General features: G+C 38.4%; 1 protein-coding gene across 1 annotated transcript in view; it reads left to right on the forward strand.

The window, feature by feature from the left end:
* Positions 1–24022, forward strand: part of UBE2G1 (ubiquitin conjugating enzyme E2 G1) — a 104686-nt gene that overhangs the window by 56791 nt on the left and 23873 nt on the right. Inside the window, exons 2-3 of the mRNA XM_082679592.1 lie at positions 15182–15284; positions 22944–23041. Coding sequence (XP_082535718.1) covers positions 15182–15284; positions 22944–23041 — 201 coding nt within the window. The remainder of the gene's footprint in view (positions 1–15181; positions 15285–22943; positions 23042–24022) is intronic.

A 24022-nucleotide genomic window follows, 5' to 3' on the forward strand; every position in this document is an offset into this window, starting at 1 on the left:
TGTTGTTTGGCTGCGTTGGTCTTTGTTGCTGTGCATAGGCTTTCTCTAGTTGCGGCGAGCGGGGGCTACTCTTCGTTGCGGTGTGCGGGCTTCTCATTGCGGTGGCTTCTCTTGTTGTGGAGCATGGGCTCTAGGCGCACGGGCTTCAGTAGTTGTGGTACGTGGGCTCAGTAGTTGTGGCATGTGGGTTCAGTAGTTGTGGCACGTGGGTTCAGTAGTTGTGGCTTGCGGGTTCTAGAGCACAGGCTCACTAGTTGTGCACGGGCTTAGTTGTTCTGCAGCATGTGGGATCTTCCCGGACCAGGGCTCGAACCCGTGTCCCCCGCATTGGCAGGAGGGTTCTTAACCTCTGCGCCACCAGGGAAGTCCCTAGGGAGTTTAATTTTTAATTATTTAGGATGCTTTCTTTCTAGGTGCTCTGTATCCAATTTAGAAATTTATATATGTGTACAACAAGTGAGAGAATGGGATTACCAGTTTGAGTTATTTTCTTTTCTTGGTAGATTTTAAGGTAAGTCAAACATTATAAAAGGAGATGCTGTTATAGGCAAATATGAAACCAAAGCCAGAATTCAGTGCCATAGTGGAAAGAAGCAGTGAATTTACAGTTCAGTGACCTTCAAGTCCAGGATCTACCAATGAATGGCTTTCAACTCTTGGGGAAAAGGTGGATTATTTAATAAAATGCCTTGGAACAACTGGCTTATCATACTGGCGATAGGTGGAGGGGAGCTAGATTTATGTCTTTATGTTTACATAAATTATGAAAGGATCGTGATAGTTACTGATTGCTTACAATGTGCCAGCTGCTGGGTTAGACACTCTAGGTGCATGAATGTGTTCTTCAAACAGACCTTATGAAATAGACACTGTTATCCTCACTTTACAGATAGAGGGACCTGCCCATGGTCAACAATTAGCCAATGGTTAAGATAAAACAAAAGATAAGATCATTAAAATGAAAGAAAGTAATCAAGAATGTTTTAGTCTGGGCTTGAGGGAGAGAGGTTTTTTCTATGCACGACAAACCAAAGAGCTGTGAAAAAAGATTGACTTTTTAAAAAAACTTATACTCCTTGAACTTCTGTTTAGCAAAAAATTAAAAATTAAAAAATAACACAAACCAAGAATGTTTTAAAACAAAAATGGCAGTTATAAAGAGCCATACAGCTTATAAGGCTCACCCAAATCAATAAGAAAAGGCTGAATCACTTAAGGTAAAAAAGGGCAACAAATACAAATAGGTAATGCATGTAGGAAGTATAAATTATCAGTTGTTGGGGGGGGGGAAGGATAACACCCAAGGCTGTAGAGAAATAGATAACCTACAGTGTTTCTGGGACTATAAATTGAATTGAGCTTTTGGTAGATGATATACATGTTCCTTTGACTCACAATTCAACTTATACATTCTAGGTACGCTTCCACAGGTGTACAGGACAGTACAAAAAATTTTATGGCAGTATTATAAACGAACGAACAGGGGGAGAAAGTATCTAATGTTCATACCATACTTAAGTGACTACGGTATAAAATGATATGATCTTACTTTCTGTACTATGTGGTAATATACTTAAAATCTGAAAGAATATAGAGCTAATTATTAATAATGGTTATTTTTGAAAGATGAGGTAGAGTGACTGCTTACAATTTATTTTCCTGTGTTATTTTAGAATAAATGGCTTTTTTCATAATTTAAAGAAAAAGTTAAAAAGAAACCAAGCACTTAGTAATAACCATCACCTACATTTGATGAACATCATTCCAGATATTTTTAATGCATATATAATGAATGTAGAAATAGGGAGTTATGATATGCATGCCGTTTATAAATTTTTAATTAAATTGGTTGCATTTGACTGAAAAAAAGAAACTAAGATACTATTACAAACATGATTGATGTTTGTTACTACAAACAGGTGTTTGTTACTACAAGAAGGGATGAATTCCTAAAATAGTCCTAAAGCCGAGAGAAGAAAATTATAAAAACCTCTAAATAGTTTTGAGTCTCTTTTAGTACAACCCATTGACTTATTGATAAACCAGGATAAGGGAATAAACACATGCATATATTCTTCCTTCCCTTTCTTCCTTTCTCCTAACTACCTACCTACCTATTTTTATTTTATTTTATGTTATGTTATTTATTTTTTGCTTAGACCTATTTTAACATTATCAGGATTTATAATATGTTTTTAAAAGCTTATAACCATTCATGGTTGTTTAGTTTTAGTCATGTATTTAAACGGTCAGTAAGTACATGGTCTTTTCACCTTGGTTTTTCTATTACAGCATTCTTTAATTTCCCAGCAGTTATTTCAAGAAGTGATTTAACTTAAGTCCTTAAGTTCACAATACTTGTGAGAGCTTAATGCCATGCTGTTTCTACCCCTTCTTCATGTTTCACATTTTTTGTATCACACTTTTCCTCAGAATTCTGTGATTATTCATTCAGTATTCCTGAATTCCCTGTTGTGGAAGAATCTGAGGCCAACCAGATTCTACCTGCCTGCCTACATTTGACTTGATTTTTTTCTGTCTGGATGCTCATGATACTGTTTTGCTTTAAAACTCAGTACCTCTCATTTGACAGATGTTTTGGTGGTGTTTATTTTGTACCAGTTTTTCTGTGGGTTGTAGAGTATGTTTTCAGCCTGCATATTTAGTTATTTATTACAGGAGAGTTTCATATATTTATTTATGACATTTATATTATAATCTCTTCAGGAGTATCAATTTAACTTAAAGTATATCTGCTTAATCTATTATCTTTACTCTGTTCAACATGTAATTGTTTACCTTTTCATTTAAGGTGTATTTCTTTTTTGGGGCGGGGGAGATGCTGCTGCCCTCCCAGGGACTATGGTGGGTGGGGGTGGAGCAGCAGGTGTGCCTCATCTTTGTTTCTGGGAACACTCTCAGTTCTGGCTTCTGACACTGGGATCCTTATAGGCAGCAGCTTTTAAAAAAATTATTTTTAAAGACTTATTATTTGTTTATTTCATTTATTTTTTTGGATGCGTTGGGTCTTAGTTGCAGCACGCGGGATTTTGGCAGCGCGCGGGCTCTTTGTTGTGGTGCGTGGGTTTTCTCTTCTCTAGCTGTGATGCACAGGCTCTAGAGTGCAGGCTCATTAGTTGCGGCGCATGGGCTTAGTTGCCCCGCAGCATGTGGGATCTTAGTTCCCTGACCAGGGTTCGAACTTGAGTCCCCTGCATTGTAAGGTGGATTCTTTACCACGGGACCACCAGGGAAGTCCCATTTAAGGTATATTTCTTAAAGTTATGACCATGATTTGTCTTGTATCTCCCCCGCCCCCACCCCCCACCCTCCAATTTTAAAATTTCTAAAATGACTGTAATCCCTGTCTTTGTTCTTTTCTAAACTCTTATACTTTGCCTTTCAGGTCTCTGTTCCTTTATAATATCTTCTTTCATATTTCTGTAATTTCTTTGAGACTGTTTTTCTGAAGTCTTCCTGGGTTTTTATATGTAGTATTAGGTGGTTGAAGAGAGCTCGAAGTGAGTTGGAATGGAGATTTGAGAACCTCATCATCGTGTTAGGGGAATTTTGATTGTGACGCTGTTCATGCAAGTGAGTATAACAAGGGGTGGTAAGGAGATGTAGACTTCACTTTGAGGTTGCTGAAACCTGGAGAAATACAAAAGGAAGCACATTCCAGGGACTTCCCTGGTGGTCCAGTGGTTAGGACTCGGCGCTTTCACTGCCATGACCAGGGTTCAATCCCTGGTCGGAGAACTAAGATCCTGCAAGCTGTGTGACATGGTGCACCCCCACCCCCTCCACCCCCAGCCCCCCCCCCCCGCAAAAAGAAGAAAGAAAAAAAAGCACATTCCATGTATTGATACATGAAGCAGTGCAACTTACCTAGTTTTATACAAAACAAATAGATAAGGAGATAAGAGCTATTAGAAATATTAATTTAATTTGAGTAGTACTTAAGAAAATCAGCATGGAGTGAAGTGGTTAATGATTCTCACCCTCAGCAGTTGGTGGCAGAGTGAATAGATTACCCCATTCATCTGCCTTTGGGGGTGATCATACCCTGCCAGCCCTGCTGAGAACCAATTGTAACCCCTGTGTAACGTGGCTGAGGGTAAAGGAAAGCTAGGAGCCACTGCTATACAGTATTCGAGGGGAAACTGACTAGAGACCAACTGGGACGAAAGCTTAAAAATACGACTCTTTGAATGGAGAAAAGCGTACTCTTAGTTGGAAGCGGCAGGAATTGAACTAGAGTAAGTTTAGATAAAAAAGGAAAAATGACCCTTAACCAAATTTATGGAAGAGGGCAGGTACCAGGTTTAAGGAACTAGAATTCTGTTAGGACCTCTCTTCTTGTTGCTTACTTTTGTGTATTTGACTTCATTTTGGCTTCATTTTCACATATCTGTTTTCTCTTTGAGATTTGAGCTGTGGCTATTGGCAGCCCTCAGGCTCCCCCATGGATTGGGGCTCCCTTTGTTTAATTCTGATTTTAAAAATCCTCAGCGAGATCTCATTCTTTTGGCTTGTCAGGTATTCACTCACTTATTTTCATGGCCCTGGGGTATGGGGTACAGAATAAACAACACCAAAACAAGCAGTTCAGTGTGATGTTCAGGGGTGGGTAGTATTTCCAAAAAGAAGTTTTTAAGGTATGGCTTGTTCTTGAGATTCTAAAGAACATTGTATTCATTTTATTTTATTTATTTTTTAATTAATTAATTAATTTTTGGCTGCATTGGGTCTTCATTGCTGCATGCAGGCTTCCTCTAGTTGCGGCATGCTGGGGCCAATCTTCATTGCGGTGCGCGGGCTTCTCATTGCCGTGGCTTCTCTTGTCGCAGAGCACGGGGCTCTAGGCATGTGGGCTTCAGTAGTTGTGGCATGCGGACTCAGTAGTTGTGGCTCTCGGGCTCTAGAACGCAGGCTCAGTAGTTGTGGTGCACGGGCTCAGTTGCTCGGCAGCATGTGGGATCCTCCCCGACCAGGGCTGAAACCCTGGTCCCCTGCATTGGCAGGCTGATTCCCAACCACTGCGCCACCAGGGAAGTCCCTGTATTCATTTTATAGCCTGTAGTCTAATGAGCAATTTCAAAGGAGGAAAATGGACAATTGACATTTATTGTACTCTAAGATGGACAGTGTTTTGCATATTACACTCAAAAAGAGAAATGACTTGTTTAAGGTGCTAAGGGTAGTGAGAGAGGTTGGCATTCAAACCCAGGTTTGACTGACATAATACCATACTCTGTGCCAAACTATGGCCCATATTTTCTCTTCTGAGATGAAATTCACAAGTGTTGTGTTTGCCCCCTTCCCCCCGCCCCCCTGCGCATCGTGTCTTTATCAAATTATTTCTAAAAAATAAGCGTAGACTATAGTGTCAAGGTGTAACATTTTATGTACTGTGGGGAATTCCTGCCACAGCACATCTTGTCAGAGATATGAGCTGCTGCTGCTGTATTTAAGCACAAACAACAACATACTCAGGACTTACTGTTGAAGAGCCCTTAGGTAATAAGTGTTTGAAGAGGATGTAAGCAAGGTGAAACATTACAGGCAGCAGAACTTCCTTAAGTGCTATTTTAGGAATGTGGTCTGGCATTCTGCCAAGCAAATCCTTTCAGAAGCATATTGGCAAAATCTTTGCAAGATACTATCTCTGACCCCTTCTGCTTGTTCCATATTCCTTATGTTTTTGAAGCACAGTGAAAGAGATTCATCTAGGTTGAAATGTTTTGGATTAGGAAATCAAGTTAGCCCTGGTTTATGACATAGTGTAAAGAAAAAAATTCTGATTTTAAGCAGACTTTTAAAGTTTACCAGAAATCTGTAAAGGTGATTTAATTGATGCATTTAAAAAACCTTTAGAGGAAATATGAACAAACCGTTGGTTGTTTGCTGATACATTACTTTTTTTGATATTGGTTAGTTAATGGACGTTTGCAAGACAGGAATATTTTCCCAGTTAATTTTGGTGACTTGGTTTCTGGCGATGAGTGTTTTAAAGTAATATGGCAATTTATTCCTCTGATAATAAGGTCAAAATTGTTTTGACAAACCATCTCAATACTTAGGAAGAGTAATTAGATAGTGTCTGGGTAAAAGGTTCTGAGATTTCAGCAGTTCAAAATGAAGCCAGCATAAAAATAGTAACTTTACAGAAATGCACCTTACAGCCAGCTGTGTGATACATAAATAAACTTGACGGGAATGCTCATTCCCCAGAGCAGGAGACTACAACCATTGAGACATAAAGGAACATCATTTCTAGACTATAAATAACAGTTTGTATTTAGCTTTGTAGCTGTTAGACTTAGTCTTGGCAAAGGGTATTTACAGTTAAAGTAGCTTATTTTCTTAATAGCCAAGTATAAAATGACATACTTGGGTCTTTGAATGTTGTTATTTTGAGACACCTTGTATTTTTGCCAAGGCTCAGTGAAGGTTTATTTTCACATGATCAACAAAATATTGTAAACCATTATTTTAGACTACATTAAAACTGGGTTTTTTTTGCATTTAAAAAAACTTTCATGGAGAAAAAACTTTAAACATATAATAATACCAAAGTAGACTGACTGTACAGCGAACCTCCATGTGCTCACCTAGCCTCAACAGTTATTAGGTCACAACCACTCTTGATTGATCTGTCTCTGCCGCCCCCCCCCCCCCCGCCACCCCCGTCTCTTGTGATTTTGAAGCACATCCTCAAACATCATCATTGTTTGTCTGTAAATGTATCTCTAAAAAAAAAAAAATGGGAGTAAAAAACCAACACATTATCATTACCACACTTGAAAAAATTAACAATAATTTAATATTGTTAGATCTAGTCAGCCTCTAAATTTGTGCACGTGTCATACATTATTTAAAAGTTTGAATTCAGTCCGCTCTGTTGTTTCCTGTTGCAGTATATTTATTGAGGATTCTAGGCCTTGCTTTTTAGAATTTTCCAAAGTATAGATTTTGCTAATTGTGTCTCGGGAATGTTCTTAAACATATTTCTCTGTATTTTCTATAAATTGGGAATTGTGTCTGGGGGTTCTGGTGAGATCAGGTGAGATCACTTCGTAAGTGGTGGTTTATTTATCAGGAGACGTTAATGTCTGGTTGTCCTTTCTAAAATGCCTAGGTTAAAATGAAAAAATGGCAATGTTTCAATAATTTTTCTTTTTTAAAAAAATATCTTTATTGGAGTATAATTGCTTTACAGTGTTGTGTTAGTTTCTGCTGTATAACAAAGTGAATCAACTATATGTATACATATATTCCCATATCCCCTCCCTCTTGAGCCTCCCTCCCATAATTTTTCATTTTTTAACTGCACCATTTCTATAGAGAGATAACTCATTTGATCAAATAGTAGTTACTGTTTGATTTCCTGACAATAACATTTGTATAGAAAAGGAAGAATAAATCTTGATTCCTTCGCCTTTTTATAAAAAATTCGTTTTCAAAATAACAAAATGGTTTATTAGCATCCTGTAATGGGACCAATTAGTTTGTTGTTTTTTAAGTCACTGTTTTTCACCTCATGGGTTAAAACATATGTTTGAATCCTTTGTGGTTATTAAATGTTGATACTCAAATTGTCCCATATTGAGCCAGTGGGAATCTCTTCAAGTTGGCTGAGTACTTTTAACAAGACCATAGTATTATTTGATAGCTTCCTTTTTATCTGGTATGAGATGATCCTAGAATATTTCCTACCCCAGACCTGGAATCAGCCATTTTTCTGAAGAGCCTTGCTCCCTTTAAGTATAACTCATATTTGGAGACCATATTCTGGGCACTAGGGATTCTCATTGCTACAGAGTTGGTCATTTTTCTCGACCTTTTTAGTGGACAGAGCTCAGCATTTTTAAAGCTATATTGTGAATTCACATCGATACTTCTGATTCAGGTTCAGGACTGTGGAGTTTTTACTTTTCATATGTACTCCCCATTCTCTTTTAGTCTTATTCTTAAATAATGACTCTATCATAGCAAGCCTGCTCATGCATTATTTTCCATTACTTACACCTATCTAAATCATTATTCTCAAGGACATTACCTTGCCCTTGATTTCTTTTTAAATTCATGGTTTGTAGACCATTTTGGCCCACAGTGATTTCCAGATTCACAGCATGCATACATAACTTTCATTTAACAATCACTGGCGCTTCGGGATTTACTGAGTTTTAAAAATTGAAGTATTATATATACAAAGAAAAATGCATAAATATTATGTACAGCATGCCATTACTAGCATCCCAGAAGTCTCTTTCATTCTTCGTCCCATATACCACTCTCATTCACCACTCTGAAAGAAAAAGAAGAAAAGATGATATCGTTCTGATTTCTAATATTATTGATTAGTTTTGTGTGCTTTAGAACTTTATAATTTTGTTTTAGCATTCATGATACGAGGGAAAGAGAGCTCTTTCTAGCTCTTTCCAACTCTACTTGTGTCCAGGTAGCATTCAGAAAAAAATGTATCTTTATCTTTGTCACATTCAGAACTTCTCTGTAATACCTTAGGAATCTAAGAAGAAACCCAAGCATGGGCACTTCTTGGTTTAAATATTTATCTTAAGTAGGCTAGATTTTTGTGTTTGTTAGCAATTTCCATTTTCCCCCATTATGTTTGTACCCTTTGCATGTTTACTCTTTCTTTTGATTTACAGTAACTCTATTTGTATTAGGGATATTAGACTTTTACCTATTGTGCTGCAAATATTCTCTCCCAGTCTCTCATTTGTATTTAAGCTTTATTGCTATAGTGGATTTAAAATATGCTGTGTAGTATAATCTGACTGTTGAGTTTTGTGTTCTGCTTAGGAAGGCCACCTCCACCCAAGAGTATGTTAAAAAATAAATCTGCATTTTTTTCCAGCTAAATTTTATTGTTTATATTTGGATTCAAATATAGTATGAGGTATCTCTGTTAACATTTAAATGTGATAGGATGTTTAAACATCTTTCGTTGGCCTTTCCCATTAAAAAAAACCTGCTCGAATTTCATCTGCTTATGGCTACTATACTTTCCCATCACAAACTTCTAGAAAAAGTTTCCACCTGTATTTTTCTGCTTCACCTTCTTTTTGTCAATTCAGTGTTGCCGGCATGGCCTGTCTCTGCTTTACCATTGCACGGAAACTAAATACTTAGGCCTAGGGCAGCCTTGCCCTTCTTTTAACTGAACCCAGTAGACTGAATTTAGACCCCCTCTTTCCTGAGCAGCATGTAATTGTCGTTGTTGGTAACTTTCTCCTTGGAATGCATCTCCTTTGGCGGCTTCTTTTTTTTTTTTTTTTGCGGTACATGGGCCTCTCACTGTTGTGGCATCTCCCGTTGCGGAGCGCAGGCTGAGTGGCCATGGCTCAAGGGCCCAGCCGCTCCGCGGCATGTGGGATCTTCCCGGACCAGGGCACAAACCCGTGTCCCGTGCATCGGCAGGCGGACTCTCAACCACTGCGCCACCAGGGAAGCCCTCCTTTGGCTTCTTTGATCTAGCTTTTTCCTGCTTTTCTTCCTACTTCTGTCACTTTTGTAGCCACTTCTTTGTTTTAATCCCCCCAATATTGGTATTCTCTAGAATTCCTTTAGTTAGATTCTCTACAGTTCACACTTCAGGCTCTTCTTTGGGTGATGCCACTAACCACTCTTATGGCTTCAATTATCAGCAATATTCTGATAACCCCAAGTCTCTAGCTCAAATTTCTTTTTAAAACAATGTATTTAACGGTACTGATGAACCTAGTGGCAGGGCAGGAATAAAGATGCAGACGTAGAGAACAGACTTGAGGACACAGGGCGGGGGCGGGAAGCTGGGACGAAGTGAGAGAGTGGCACTGATATATACACTACCAAATGTAAAATAGATAGCTAGTGAGAAGCTGCCACATAGCACAGGGAGATCAGCTCGGTGCTTTGTGACGACCTTAGAGGGGTGGGATAGGGAGGGTGGGAGGGAGGCTCAAGAGGGAGGAGGGGATATGGAGATATATGTATACATATTGCTGATTCGCCTTGTTGTACAGCAGAAACTAACACAACATTGTAAAGCAATTATACTCCAGTAAAGATATAAAAAAACAAACAAAACAATGTGTTGTTTATGCCCCATAGGTACTTAAAACCAAACCTATCATTATTTCTTTCCCTCACCCCTAAAATCAGCACATCTTTATTATAATTCCCATTTCAGAGAAAAAAACAGACTCCTACCCCGTTGCCCTATGTAGAAACCTATTTATCATTTTAAAAAATTGAGTTGAAATTCAGATAACATAAAACTAACCATTTTTAAAAAAAACTAGCCATGTTAAAGTGTACAGTTCAGTGGTATTTAGTGTATTCACAATGTTGTGCAACCACCGTCTCTTTTCAGTTTCGAAACATTTTCATCACCCCACCAAAAACTCCCATACTCATTTATCATACTCTATCTCCGTCCCATCCCACCCCCCACCACCCTCACCCCCCATTTTGCTTTCTGTCTCCGGATTTGTGGATATAAAAGGAGTCATACAATATGTCACCTTATGTGTCTGGTTTCTTTCACTTAGCCTGATGTTTTTGAGGTTCATCTAAGTTGTAGCATGTATCAGCACTTAAATTCCTTTTTTAATGGCTGAATAATATTCCATTGTATGTATACATCATAATTTGTTCATTCATTGATGGACATTTGGGTTGTTTCCACTTTTTGACTGTTATGGATAATGCTGCAGTATAAACATTTGGGTACAAATTCCTATATGGGTAGATGTTTTCATTTCTCCTGGGTATATACCTAGGAGTGTAATTACTGGGCTATATGGTAACTCAATGTTTATAAACTTTTTGAGGAAATGTGTGTCAATTTTGGCTTATTATCTAAAACCCCCCACATCACCAAGCTTGGTTGATGGATTCTATCTCCTGTGTATCCCTGTTTATTATTCCCACTACCATATACTAAAGGTACACTTTTCAGGATTACTTTAATAGCTTCCTTTCTGGTTTCTTCGTCATCACATGGCCTTACTCTTTCACATACTTTTTTTCCACATATCTTTCATATACTGAGAGATTGGTTTTTGAAAAAGTAAATCTCATGAGGTCACCTCATTGCTTTAAAAACAAAACAAAAACAAACTCTTCAAAGGCTCGTCATTTCTCTCTGGATAAAGTCTAAACTAACATGGCTTCTAAAGGCTCTTTGCAGTCCTTCCGACATGCTATCTAGCTTCAGCTGTATGACGCCCCCCCCGCCCCCCGTATGCTGATCTCCATATTTCAAGTTTTTGTATATGTTCCCTGTGTAAGCCTTGCACCTTCTCCACCAAAATCCTTTGTCTTATTTCAGATGTCTCTTCTCTTTTTAGACGCCTTTCTGTCTCTTCATGATTATAATGTGCCCTTCTTTGTGCCCCTCCAAATTCTTGTACTAATGTTGGAGCATTTAATTGCCTGTTTACTTCTGTGGGAATCAGGAGCTGATAGTTAAGTGCCGGGTGATGCAGTACAGACTAAAAGTATGATTAATAGGAATTTAGCAGAAGTCAAAAGAAGATTATTTGGTAAGTTATTTAGGGAAGGCCCCATGGAGGAATTGGACCTTGAAGAAATCATGAAGGTAGGTAACGATCTGCCACTAATAGGTAGATTAAGCCTGTTAAATACCCATGGATCTAGGCTATGAGGATCCACGCTATGGGCAAAAGCCATGACAAAACTGAGATAGATGGACATCTTGCAGCATTACTTTTGCATTACTTAATGAAACAAGGAATGGACACAATCACTCCTGTAGAAGAAAAGCGTGGAAAGAATGTGCAAAAGATTTTTAAAGAACTTACGGTGTATTGACAAAAGTGAGAAGGAATAATTTACTTTATGGAAAGTGTAAGGACGTTTTCAAGGGTAATTTTGACCATGTATGCTAATTTAAGAATTTACCCACCTACATTTATAAAATTCCACTGAACTTCTGATGTAAAATGCAACCATTAGGTGATTTCTAGATAAATTATAGAATCTTCCATAAGACTCTTGCATATAGTGTTGGAGAAAATGGTCTAAGTAATATACCAGTGTTTGTCTAGAGAAAGGTTAGAAATGAGATAACTCAGTGCAGAATTTACCTGCCCAGATTGTAATTGTCTATGCTCCACTCTGTCCCTCAGTTGACAGTAAAAGTGGGACTTTCAGATCTTTCCCAGTATGTCTGCAGCATATTGGCACTCAGTAAATGTTTGCATTGATAAACAAAATAACAAGATTGAAATACTATTTCTTTGCATTTTCAGTATTTTTAAAATGTCTTAGAATAGCTGTTTAAAAGTAAAAATGCATTTCTTGTGTTTCAAAACAGTACTGATTTAAAACTATTTATAAAAATCTGTTTTGCCAGTTAGGCAAAAATACTAGACTTATAAATTAGAAAAAAAAATCTCCCCTCAAATTTTGAGAAAAGAAGCCATTCACGTTTAAATATAAATAAACTTTCACTTTTGGCTCTCTCTGTGTTTCACTGGCATGTTGGAGTGTTAAATCTGTTGAAATAACCACCTCTGATTCCTCAAAAAATTAATATTTTCTTCTCAGTTACTAACACACTTTGTTCAGTCTTTATAGCACTCTGAGTTGTATTATACTTACTTATCATGAGACTGAGCTCCTTGAGGATGATGGCAGGAATTAAATGAGAATTACAAACCTGTTCAGCCTCCCAGCAAGCCCTCTCTCAATCGCTCTCCTGTGTGCTTTGTCCCACTTCTCAATTTGAGCCAACCAGTGCCGCTTGTTGGTGATTCATATATTTATACGCACACACAATCGTGACTGTGGTGATGGCTTCACAGCTGTATACATATATCAATATGTAAAAAAAATAATGTAATTTAAATATGCGCAACTTACCGAATGTCAATTATATCTCATTAAAGCTGTTTAAAAAATCCTGACATGACGCTCACCATGGATTGGTCATTACTTTATTAAGCTCTGTGTCTCTAGGAACTGTTTCTTACCTGTCTCCTCTAAGGTGCCCTCATGGCCTGTTTCCCCGCCACCTCACTAGTTCTTTGCCTCTGTTCTCGTCCCCAGCCCCCGTCATTCCCCATCCATGCTAGAGCACTCTCTCCGGAAGAGGAAAATCTCATGTTGCTACTGCTGTTCCTGTAGGCTCCAGCTATTATTCTTTTTTTTCGTGCATATATTTTTTTTACATCTTTATTGGAGTATAATTGCTTTACAATAGTGTGTTAGTTTCTGCTTTATAACAAAGTGAATCAGTTATACATGTACATATGTTCCCATATCTCTTCCCTCTTGCGTCTCCCTCCCTCCCACCTTCCCTATCCCACCCCTCTAGGTGGTCACAAAGCACCGAGCTGATCTCCCTGTGCTATGCGGCTGCTTCCCACTAGCTATCTGTTTTACGTTTGGTAGTGTATATATGTCCATGCCACTCTCTCACTTTGTCACAGCTTACCCTTCCCCCTCCCCATATCCTCAAGCCCATTCTCTAGTAGGTCTGTGTCTTTATTCCCCTCTTACCCCTAGGCTCTTCATGACATTTTTTCCCCTTAGATTCCATATATATGTGTTAGCATACGGTATTTGTCTTTCTCTTTCTGACTTACTTCACTGTGTATGACAGACTCTAGGTCCATCCACCTCACTACAAATAACTCAATTTCGTTTCTTTTTATGGCTGAGCAATATTCCATTGTATATATGTGCCACATCTTCTTTATCCATTCATCCGATGATGGACACTTAGGTTGCTTCCATCTCCTGGCTATCCAGCTATTATTCTTTTTTTTTTTTTTTTTTTTTTTTTTTTTTTTTTTTTTTTTATGGGTGTACAATTTTATTGACATTTAAATTCCACCGAGTTCACTAGCCATTTTTCAGATCTTTAAAGACAAACAGCTTTAGGGCTGCATGTATTGAACACTGCACAATATATTCAACTAGACAATCGAAGGGCTATTAACTATACCCTTAGGAGCACGGAAGTATAGGAACAAGCCCTGGAACTGGAGAACAAACCTGCCCCGCCATTCAGGAATGAACAGAGATCTTTGGTTGCTGACAGAATCTCCCCTTGACTTCGGACTTGAGACAAACCGAGGGAGTCTGTCAGTATACAAAAACCACTGTCTTCAGTAACAAGATGGACTGGCCAGGGCCAATTCAGATTGGGGGCCAGTCTGAGGTGAGCAGGGTTGGCTGGAGGCTGGAAATGTTGCAGCTCAAGGCCGGCATCGGCAGGTGAGAGCAGCCATCTTGTAAAAATCGCCGATTTCTACACAAGTTCCTAACATGCCATTTCCCAAACAGGGCAGCTATTATTCTTAAGCTACTCCTGGGTGCTGGAAACTCTGGTCAGCAAGGGGGTCAACACACATAGGCAGGATGGATGGAGCCTCTGCTGTCTCTGTGCTCAGAGTCTGATGGGCCGCACATGAACGCCAACTGTAGTTGTATATCCCCAAGAATACAGAGGACTTACTCATGTAGACATATAGTTATTAGTATAAATGAAGGTTGCTTAAGCAGCAAATTCCAATGAAAAGGTATCAGGCACTCTTGGTGTTTCTGAATATGTATCCTAAAGACCACAGCATAAGAATTACCAGAGATATTGGTTTGATTTCCCTCTGAACCAGAATCTCTAGGGGATGGGCCTGACACCTGCATTTTATTTTATTTATTTTATTTTTTATTTAAAAAAAATGTTTATTTATTTATTTGGCTGTTCTGGGTCTTAGTTGTGACATGTGGGATCTAGTTCCCTGACCAGGGATCAAACCCGGGCCCTCTGCATTGGGAGTGTGGAGTCTTAACCACTGGACCACCAGGGAAGTCCTGACACCTGCATTTTAATAAGCTCTCTGTATGGCTATACCTATATACCACTAGGGAGCTACTAGAATGGTGAGAACCTAGCTGGAAACCAGGGTAGAAGTAAAAGGGCACAGTAGAAGTTGATTTTCTGGATACTTTGCTTTACCCATTGCTTCTTTGTGTTATAGAAATGGAAATGTTTTGGACATCAGGTAGCATTTTGCTAATGGATCCAGGTGTGTTCATTTAACAGGTTAGAATTTATAACATGTATATTCAAGTTCTGTAATGAATGTTGGGCGAAGATTATTTACTTAAAATTTTTGATAAACATTTTCTTTTTCCACAGAACTCAACAAAAACCCAGTGGAAGGCTTTTCAGCAGGTTTAATAGATGACAATGATCTCTACCGATGGGAAGTCCTTATTATTGGTCCTCCAGATACACTTTAGTAAGTATAATGGAACTAACATCCAAGTGGAGCTCTTTTAGCAATTGAAATATAAACTATTTTGACAAACTGAAGTTTCCCAGTTTATAAAAGTGATAAAGTTAATCAGTTTTAATTAATCACTATTAATTGATGTAAAGATACACAACAGAATGTGGTGTAATCAAAGAGCAACAGAAAAAGATGGAATTTCTTAAATACGTTATGTAATACATTTTTAGATTCAAAGACCACAGTCTGATTTTCTGTTCTGTGTGTTTGCAGACCAACTTAAACTTACTAATATTTAATGTTCTGTAAGATGGATCTTGACTATCTGATGTTAGTGACTAGTACAAGTCTCACACTTTTTTTTTTTTTTTTTTTTGCGGTACGCTGGCCTCTCACTGTTGTGGCCTCTCCCGTTGCGGAGCACAGGCTCCAGACGCACAGGCTCAGTGGCCATGGCTCATGGGCCCAGCCGCTCCGCGGCATGTGGGATCCTCCCGGACCAGGGCACGAACCCGTGTCCCCTGCATCGGCAGGCGGACTCTCAACCACTGCACCACCAGGGAAGCCCTCACACTTTTTATAGAAGTTGAGGTATTGAAAAAAAAATGCAGCAACCTTCTCAAAGAAATACAACTGAAGGACAGCAGGGACCTTCTTGGGGAGTATACTTGGTCACTCAACTGTGGTCCTTGATGGTACTAAGCAAGGATTTGGATACATCAAACATTTTTTTGATGGTGGAATAGTTTTATTTTAGATGTTCTGAGATGGTAACTCCTTTGTCTCCCCTTCGCCAACACCTGATGTAAGAGAAAATTCAGAGCTAGTTCTATACCAGAGCAAACTGGTATATGACATACAGAGTTGAGCTGTAGTATTGATTTGGGCGTTTTCTGAGGTCTGAAAAAAATGATTTATGTTTTGTCACAACTGTTCCCAATCAGAATTTTTGCTGATCTCCCAGCGGTATGTTTGCATTGGTAATAGTTTTTTTAATGGTATTATTTTTATTTATTTATTTAAAAATATTTATTTGTTTATTTGGTTGCACCAGGTCTTAGTTGCGGCTCGCAGGCTCATTAGTTGTGACATATGAACTCTTAGTTGTGGCATGCATGTGGGATCCAGTTCCCTGACCAGGATTGAACCCGGGCCCCCTGCATTGGGAGCTCGGAGTCTTATCCACTGTGCCACCAGGGAAGTCTCTGCATTGGTAATTGTTGCAAACTAAAATAACTCAATTTAGTCATTCTACAATGTTAGTTTGGTAAATAACAGTAGCCAATGAAAGCCATCCTAGAGGTATTCCTCCATAACCTTAATATTATTTATTTGAAAGCAAATTTCTTACCAAATTTTGCACACAAAAATCATACATACAGCCTGGCCTATGAGCCTGATGAGGTTCTGGTCGTCTAGGTTTTTAAATCAAAACATATTGTGTGAAGGTTTACTCAAGGGAGATACAGCAACATTCCAGTGACAGAATCTTGTTAATCTTAAAGTTGATATGTGATAACAAGAGAAATTCTTCTAAACTAATGTCTGTGTAGAAGATTAACTAGGCATCCAGGTTTGACCTCGATCTGTAAGGACCTTGCAAAATTCGTACACTTTTTTCGTGTGATGGTGGCAAGCATCTCTAAATATTACCAGCTGGTCCATATATATGTTGTGTCCCTTCAGCTTTACCAAAGAGAGACACTTTAGTACTCATTGCACTAATTAGGCCATTCTTGCCGCCAATAAAAATCTATTTCTGGCCTTTCGTATACATTTAAAAACTGCTGGCTGTTGATCTGAGGTGTGGACAGCAGAAGCATTTGTGGCAGCTCCTCTGGAGTTGCTGACGAGACAACTGGCTGCCACTTCTGCACTGTCCCTTCCTGATGAGAGCACTGGCTGCACCTGGGCTGCAGTTTAACCTCAGTGCCACACGTACTTTGAACATCCTGTGAGTAATGAAGCCTTAATGCAATTGACAGACCTTATAATAATCATCCAAAATTACTTTGGTATGATTGCTTTTTATTAATGACCTTTTCTAAAATTCATGTGCTGATAGTTATAAAATTGTTTTTAAAGCCCTCAAAAAAGAGGTTTATGATTTATTGAGTTTAGGCCGTCCCTTTTAGCAACTTCCTACTTAGAATGGTTGCAAAAATAAAGCAGTGTACTGGCATTTACATTACTCATTGATTTAGTTTCCAAAAGTTTTTTCAGTACTCTTATGCTAGATGCTAGGAACATGATCTTGAATTAGCTAATAGTCACTGCTCCCAAAGAGGTTACAGTTTAGTTGGCAAGACAGCTCATTGCATAGTTATTTAATACACTTTGAGGACAGCCATGATGGAGGGAGGCATTAGGTGTTGTGAGAACTCGTTGGTAGCATGGCAGGTTATGACTGTGTCAGGGAATTTTTCCCAGAGGAAGAGATGTCTAAAGTGGGAACTGAAGAGTTAGTAACTGTAATAGTTAGTAGGCTTTTGGCTTCAAGCAACAGAAATTGGATTTTAGCTGGCTTAGAAAATAAGGAATTAAAAAAAAAATAAAATTATTTATTTATTTTTGGCTGCATTGGGTCTTCGTTGCTGCATGCTGGCTTTCTCTAGTTGCAGCGAGCGGGGGCTACTCTTCCTTGCGGTGCACGGGCTTCTCATTGTGGTGGCTTCTCTTGTTTTGGAGCATGGGCTCTTGGCGCGCCAGCTTCAGTAGTTGTGGCACACGGGCTCAGTAATTGTGGCTCGTGGGCTCTAGAGCGCAGGCTCAATAGTTGTGGTGCACGGGCTTAGTTGCTTTGTGGCATGTGGGATCTTCTCGGACCAGGGCTTGCACCCGTGTCCCCTGCATTGGCAGGCAGATTCCTAACTGCTGTACCACCAGCGAAGCTCCGTCTTGAGGCTTTCTCTACGAAAAACATTCTGAAACTGGTGTGACATGCCTGCTATTTTCAGACTAATGATTATCAAGTAGTGTGGCTAGCTGCCCATATCCTCGGCAAGAAAAATGTCAGGTAGGATGGCAGTAGGTTTTTACAGAAACTTTAGGAGACATGGGTAGCACCATGTAATCATAAATCTTATAAATTTGTATGAGGGAATGGTGAATGTGTACCTTTCCTGTATCTCTTATTCTTTTTTCATCACTAATGGCTAGTGTGCTCAAGAAGTATGCTTAATTTTGTTTCCTACCTCTGCCAATGATGTGAAGAATTTGGAGAATCTTAAGATTATATGTATTTTGTAGTATTATTGCCTTATCTTGAGTGGGTATAGAAAATGAAGAGGTGGCTAACTAAACTCTCTGATTAATATTCTTTTACACTAACAAAATTCTTCCACAGTTCTGTTTAAAACTTAGAGGCGCAAGCCATATATTCTGTAATGAAATTTTGGAGGGAATGAACCTGCCTGCATGGCTTAGAAATTGATTGATCAATGGCAGTGCCGTGCCACTTATCATTTAGTGCTTAAGAACGTGAGTTTTGGAGACTGTCTTTGTTTAGCTCCCTGAGGCTATCACCGTTATCTGTGTGACTTTAAACAGTTATTTAAACTTTGTCTTGTTTCATTTCTAGGGTAAAACCCAATGCCTAGAAAGAGTTCAGAATGTTCAACATTCTGTTGTTTGTAATAGCAAAAGAAATCGGAAGCAAACATTTTGATTGTAATAGAAAAATTGTGGCAGGTAAAAATGAATAAACAGGAGACAGATATTATCAGGAATATATAAAAGAACAGTGTTGAGCAAAATTTCAGATGGCAGCATATGGTATATCATTTAAATAAGTAAATATGGCAGAATGATAGGATCTGACAAAGTAGGATGATAGGATCTGATACTTGTAAGATTTTTATAATTTTAATACAAAAACAGTAAGGGAAGTCTAATAGAAGAAACTTGAACTAGGCCTAGATTTCTCAACCTTTTCAAATGTGAAACTATTGGTTTCATACCTCTTTTTAACATCATGCTAGTAATTATACTATTAATACCTGTGAAGAGAATGTATAATGGGAGGGAAGGTATTTTTAATTCATTGATGCTTTTCATAAACTGCCATTTTGTTCATCATAGTAGATCTTTATATATTTGAAAAATAGTGAATATGTGACATTTTAATATTTAGTTTACTATGTTTTGTACTCTTTGAGTGTTCTGAGTTTTTTGCTAACTTGGCTGTTCACTGTTCACTAGAAGTTTGTGCCCACAAGTTGGGACTACTGAACTAGGCTTTTAAAAATAACAAGTAGGATTTTCACAGGTATTAGAGAAGTTAAAGATTCCACCTGTAGGAGAAAAACTGTAAGGAACTGCATGATTAGTTTAGAATGGGTGAGGACATTGCAGACAGAGTTAAAATTGTGTACTTTAAACTTTTAAGGATAGTCCTATTAAAATTTAAAGATTGAAAATAATTCAATAGACTAAGGCAATTTTTCATGATAGGGATTCCAATCAGCTAATATAAAGCTTTTTTTAAAAAAAAATTTATTTTACTTATTTATTTTTGGCTGTGTTAGGTCTTTGTTGCGCAGGCTTTCTCTAGTTGCAGCGAGTGGAGGCTACTCTTCGTTGTGGTGTGCGGGCTTCTCATTGCAGTGGCTTCTCTTGTGGAGCACGGGTTCTAGGCACGCAGGCTTCAGTAGTTGTGGTGTGCGGGCTCAGTAGTTGTGGCTCACAGGCTTAGTTGTTCTGCATGTGGGATCTTCCCGGACCAGGGCTCGAACCCATGTCCCCTGCATTGGCAGGTGGATTCTTAACCACTGCGCCACCAGGGAAGCCCCTAATATAAAGCTTTTAAGTAGATCTGATATCAGTTAGAACTCAGGGACCCAGGAAAGCTAACTTAGTATCAGGGAATAGTCTTACCAGTGGGATAAAGTACATGGGCTTTGTGGTAGCTGTTTTGATGTTGTTTTACATAGATTCTTGGCTGTTTTCTGTATTTGTGGCTTTCAAAGTGTTTTTGTTTTTCTTTTTGTTTTTGTTTTTTGCGGTACGCGGGCCTCTCACTGTTGCGGCCTCTCCCATTGCGGAGCACAGGCTCCGGATGCATAGGCTCAGCGGCCATGGCTCACGGGCCCAGCCGCTCTGTGGCATGTGGGATCTTCCCGGAACAGGGCACGAACCCTTGTCCCCTGCATCAGCAGGCGGACTCTCAACCACTGCGCCACCAGGGAAGCCCTTTTTATTCTATTTTTATTTGTTTATAAAGAAAACTCGTTAGTGACTCACTTACTTAGCTTTGCAGCCCCAGTTTGAAAAACTAGTTCATAGAATTAATATTTCCTAAGGCCAGTTTTGGCACTAATTTATCCAGTTGGGGTAACATAGTCCGAGAAGGTAGACTTATCTCTTAACAGTGTAATGCGCTCTTTACAACTGCTGTTCTAGTCTCCATTCCCTCAAGTCTTCATGTTTTTTCCCTTCAATAGATAGTCTCATAAATTATGAAAATTAAGACCATAAGGCAGGCATAAAATGTGTCAGCTTTCTTCCTTTTTACCCCTGGATATCTGTACTACATTCAGTCTGTTTTCTTCCTGTGCAAAAGGAAAGGATATTCTTTCTTTTTCGTGGTAAGCCCTTTACTACCCTTATTTTCTTTCTTCTAATTTCTCAGTTACTCTGTTTCGAGGTTTTTAAAGTCGAGGTTACTTTTTATACTCGGAATCTAGTGGCCTTTCCTAAGTATTCAGAAGTGTTTGGTGTTAATGATCTACCTTTCTTTAACTCCCCTCATCTTGCTTTTATGATTAGAAAAAGGCAATAAGAATTAATACTTGCTTGTGGTTAAAAATTCATGGTATATCAAAATGTACAAAGCAGAAAGTAAAAAAATCTCATAATCTTGTGCTTCAGAGTTAATTAACCATTATTATTATATATTGGTGTCATGTTTCCAGACATTTTTCTATTTGTATATAAACATACCCTCACTTTTTCTTTGTAAAGGCAAATGGGCTTATTCTATAGATTAAAAAAAAATTTTAACAATAGATTGCTCATATCATTCCAGTATTTATTACCGGTATTTTTCTTGATACTTTCCTCTGACTCTAGAATGGTAAGTGCCATAAATCAGTGATCTCTAATGTTTTGGTCCCTGTTGTATTCTTTTACATACAACAGTGCCTCCCATAGGTAGATAATCATTATCTATTTGTTTAATGAATGAAAACCATTTAATGAGCTGAGGATTCCATTTCTCGATGATCTGAAACAAACACAGTCAGATGACCCTGCTCTGATGGGGTGTACATCTTACAATAAGAGAATCAGAGGTGTGAATTGCTTTTGCAATAAAGAAATGAAAAGAGGTCCATGTGATAGAGGGACACAGTGGCTAGTTAAGATTGGGTAGTCAAGTAAAATCATTCTCAAGAGGTAACATTTAAGCTGAGTTCTGAATATGACAAAGGGAGAACAGTGTTTCAAACAGAGGAAACAGCTAGTACCAAGGACACAAGTCAGGGGCTTTGTCGTTTTTGCCCCATAAGGCTGACTTTTTTTCATTGGTTTTCTTTAACAATGACTTACGTTGTTTTGACAGTTGTTCAGGAACAGTTCCTAAGCAAATGACAGTGCTCTGCAGTGCCTTAACACAACAGTCACAGCCACATGTGCCTATTAGAATTAAACAAGATTAAAAATTCCGTTCCTCAGTTGTACTAGCCATATATATATATATATATATATATATATATATATATATATATATATATTTTTTTTTTTTTTTTTTGTGGTACGTGGGCCTCTCACTATTGTGACCTCTCCCGTTGCAGAGCACAGGCTCCGGACGCGCAGGCTCAGCGGCCATGGCTCACGGGCCCAGCCGCTCCGCGACATGTGGGATCTTCCCAGACTGGGGCACGAACCCGTGTCCCCTGCACTGGCAGGCGGACTCTCAACCACTGCGCCACCAGGGAAGCCCTCGCCATATTATTGATACAAGTGGTTGGTGGCTAACATATTGGCCAGCATAACTATAAACCACTTCTAGTGTGTGAAAGTTCTGTTGCACAGCCCTACTTTGGAAAGTCACCAATTATAAACTCCTTGAGAGACTTTATGCTTTGTTCACTGCTGTACTCCCAGTGTCTGACACGTAAAGACTGAATAAATATTTGTTAAATGATAAGATGAATAAATGGATGGATGGATTGAAGGTCAGCACAACTGTTCCCAGAGAGGGAATAAGAAAATACATAAGCTCTCAGATGAGAAAAAGCTTGTTGTGTTTGAAGAACAGAAAGAAGACTGGCTGGAACTAGAGAGAAGAGTGGAAGATTGAGATCAACGTAGAGAAATTGGCAACTTGACCCTGATAGGCAATGTTAAACTTAACTTTTAAATTTTGTTTTAAGTGCAGTGGGAAGAGATTAAAAGGTTTGTAGCACAGCAGTCGTGTAATCTGATCTGGATGCCTTTTTTTAAAGCTGTTTCTTTCATTTTACTGTTTTTTGAGAGTTTAATAAGGTGGTAGGTATGACAGTTTATTAAACTGGATATTTGAGTAAAGTAATCTGCTTGAAATCCAGATTATTTATTTTGTTTATAATGTTAGCACTAGCATCCTTGTTTTATGTTTGTTTTAATAATTTTCTTATTTATAAGCAGGAACTTATAGGCAAGAACTTGTTTTTGTTTTTGTATTTCCAGTGAAGGTGGTGTTTTTAAGGCTCATCTCACTTTCCCAAAAGATTATCCCCTTCGGCCTCCTAAAATGAAATTCATTACAGAAATCTGGCACCCAAATGGTAAGTTTATCTAGTTTTACTTTTACATTTGCAAGTATGATGGCCTGTCCCTGAAGTTTTCAAGGTCAATAAGGAAGATGTAGTTCTCAATGAAATTGCGTTGGAATTTTTGTACTAAGTTTGTTGTGTTTGTTATGCACATGGGCTTGGATTTAGATTCCTTAGAAGAGAAGAATTGACAGAGATCACATGGGGAAAAAAATCTTCATTTACTTATTTATTTACTTACTTAGTTTTCAGCTCGTTTTGAGACTCATGATGTTCCTAACTGGAGGCAGGGTTGGTGGGTGATATTCAGCATTAATAGAGCTCTTATAATTGAGGAGATAATTTCCAAGGTATTAGGTGACTCATTGGCTATTACAAAGAGCTTAGAAGTAATTAAACCTGGATTTTTAATTTCTATTTTCTCATCTTAGCTCCTAGACTATGGACAACGCTTAACTTTTAATGTATGTTCTTAGCTGTCAAAAAGGAATGTCTTACCTACATCATAAGGTGATTGATAGGATCAAATGAGATACAATACTGTGTGTTTAAACCTTCAAAAGTATCCAGTACTGCAGTGCATAAAATGGTGACATTGACTTTTTTACCCAAAGATGTACTACCATTTAAAATTCACTTTGTGAGCCAAAGGTTAGGCCAGATAAACTATGTGTATACACAGTCTCCCTGAACTTTTGGCCTTGTTTTGTATGATAGAGCTTGCAAGAATTTCTTTCCTAAGTATTTTGACTATGAGTATTTTGTCATCAAAGTTGTCTTTTTAGACAATTACACTGATCTTCATTCTACTTCTCATAGTCCAGACTTTCAGTTGTAAGGAAGAGAAACCCTTATATATTAGTTTAAGCAAAAATCAGTGAGGGTAACAGATGCATGAATAAACCAAGGCTTTGTTTCAAGGAAGTGTAATAGCACCCAGTGACTTGAAAAACAGATGAGTCTTACTTAGGAGAGACTAGACTGGCAAATGGA

Source organism: Grampus griseus, assembly GCF_964374135.1.
Source record: "Grampus griseus genome assembly, chromosome: 20".
NCBI lineage: Eukaryota > Metazoa > Chordata > Mammalia > Artiodactyla > Delphinidae > Grampus > Grampus griseus.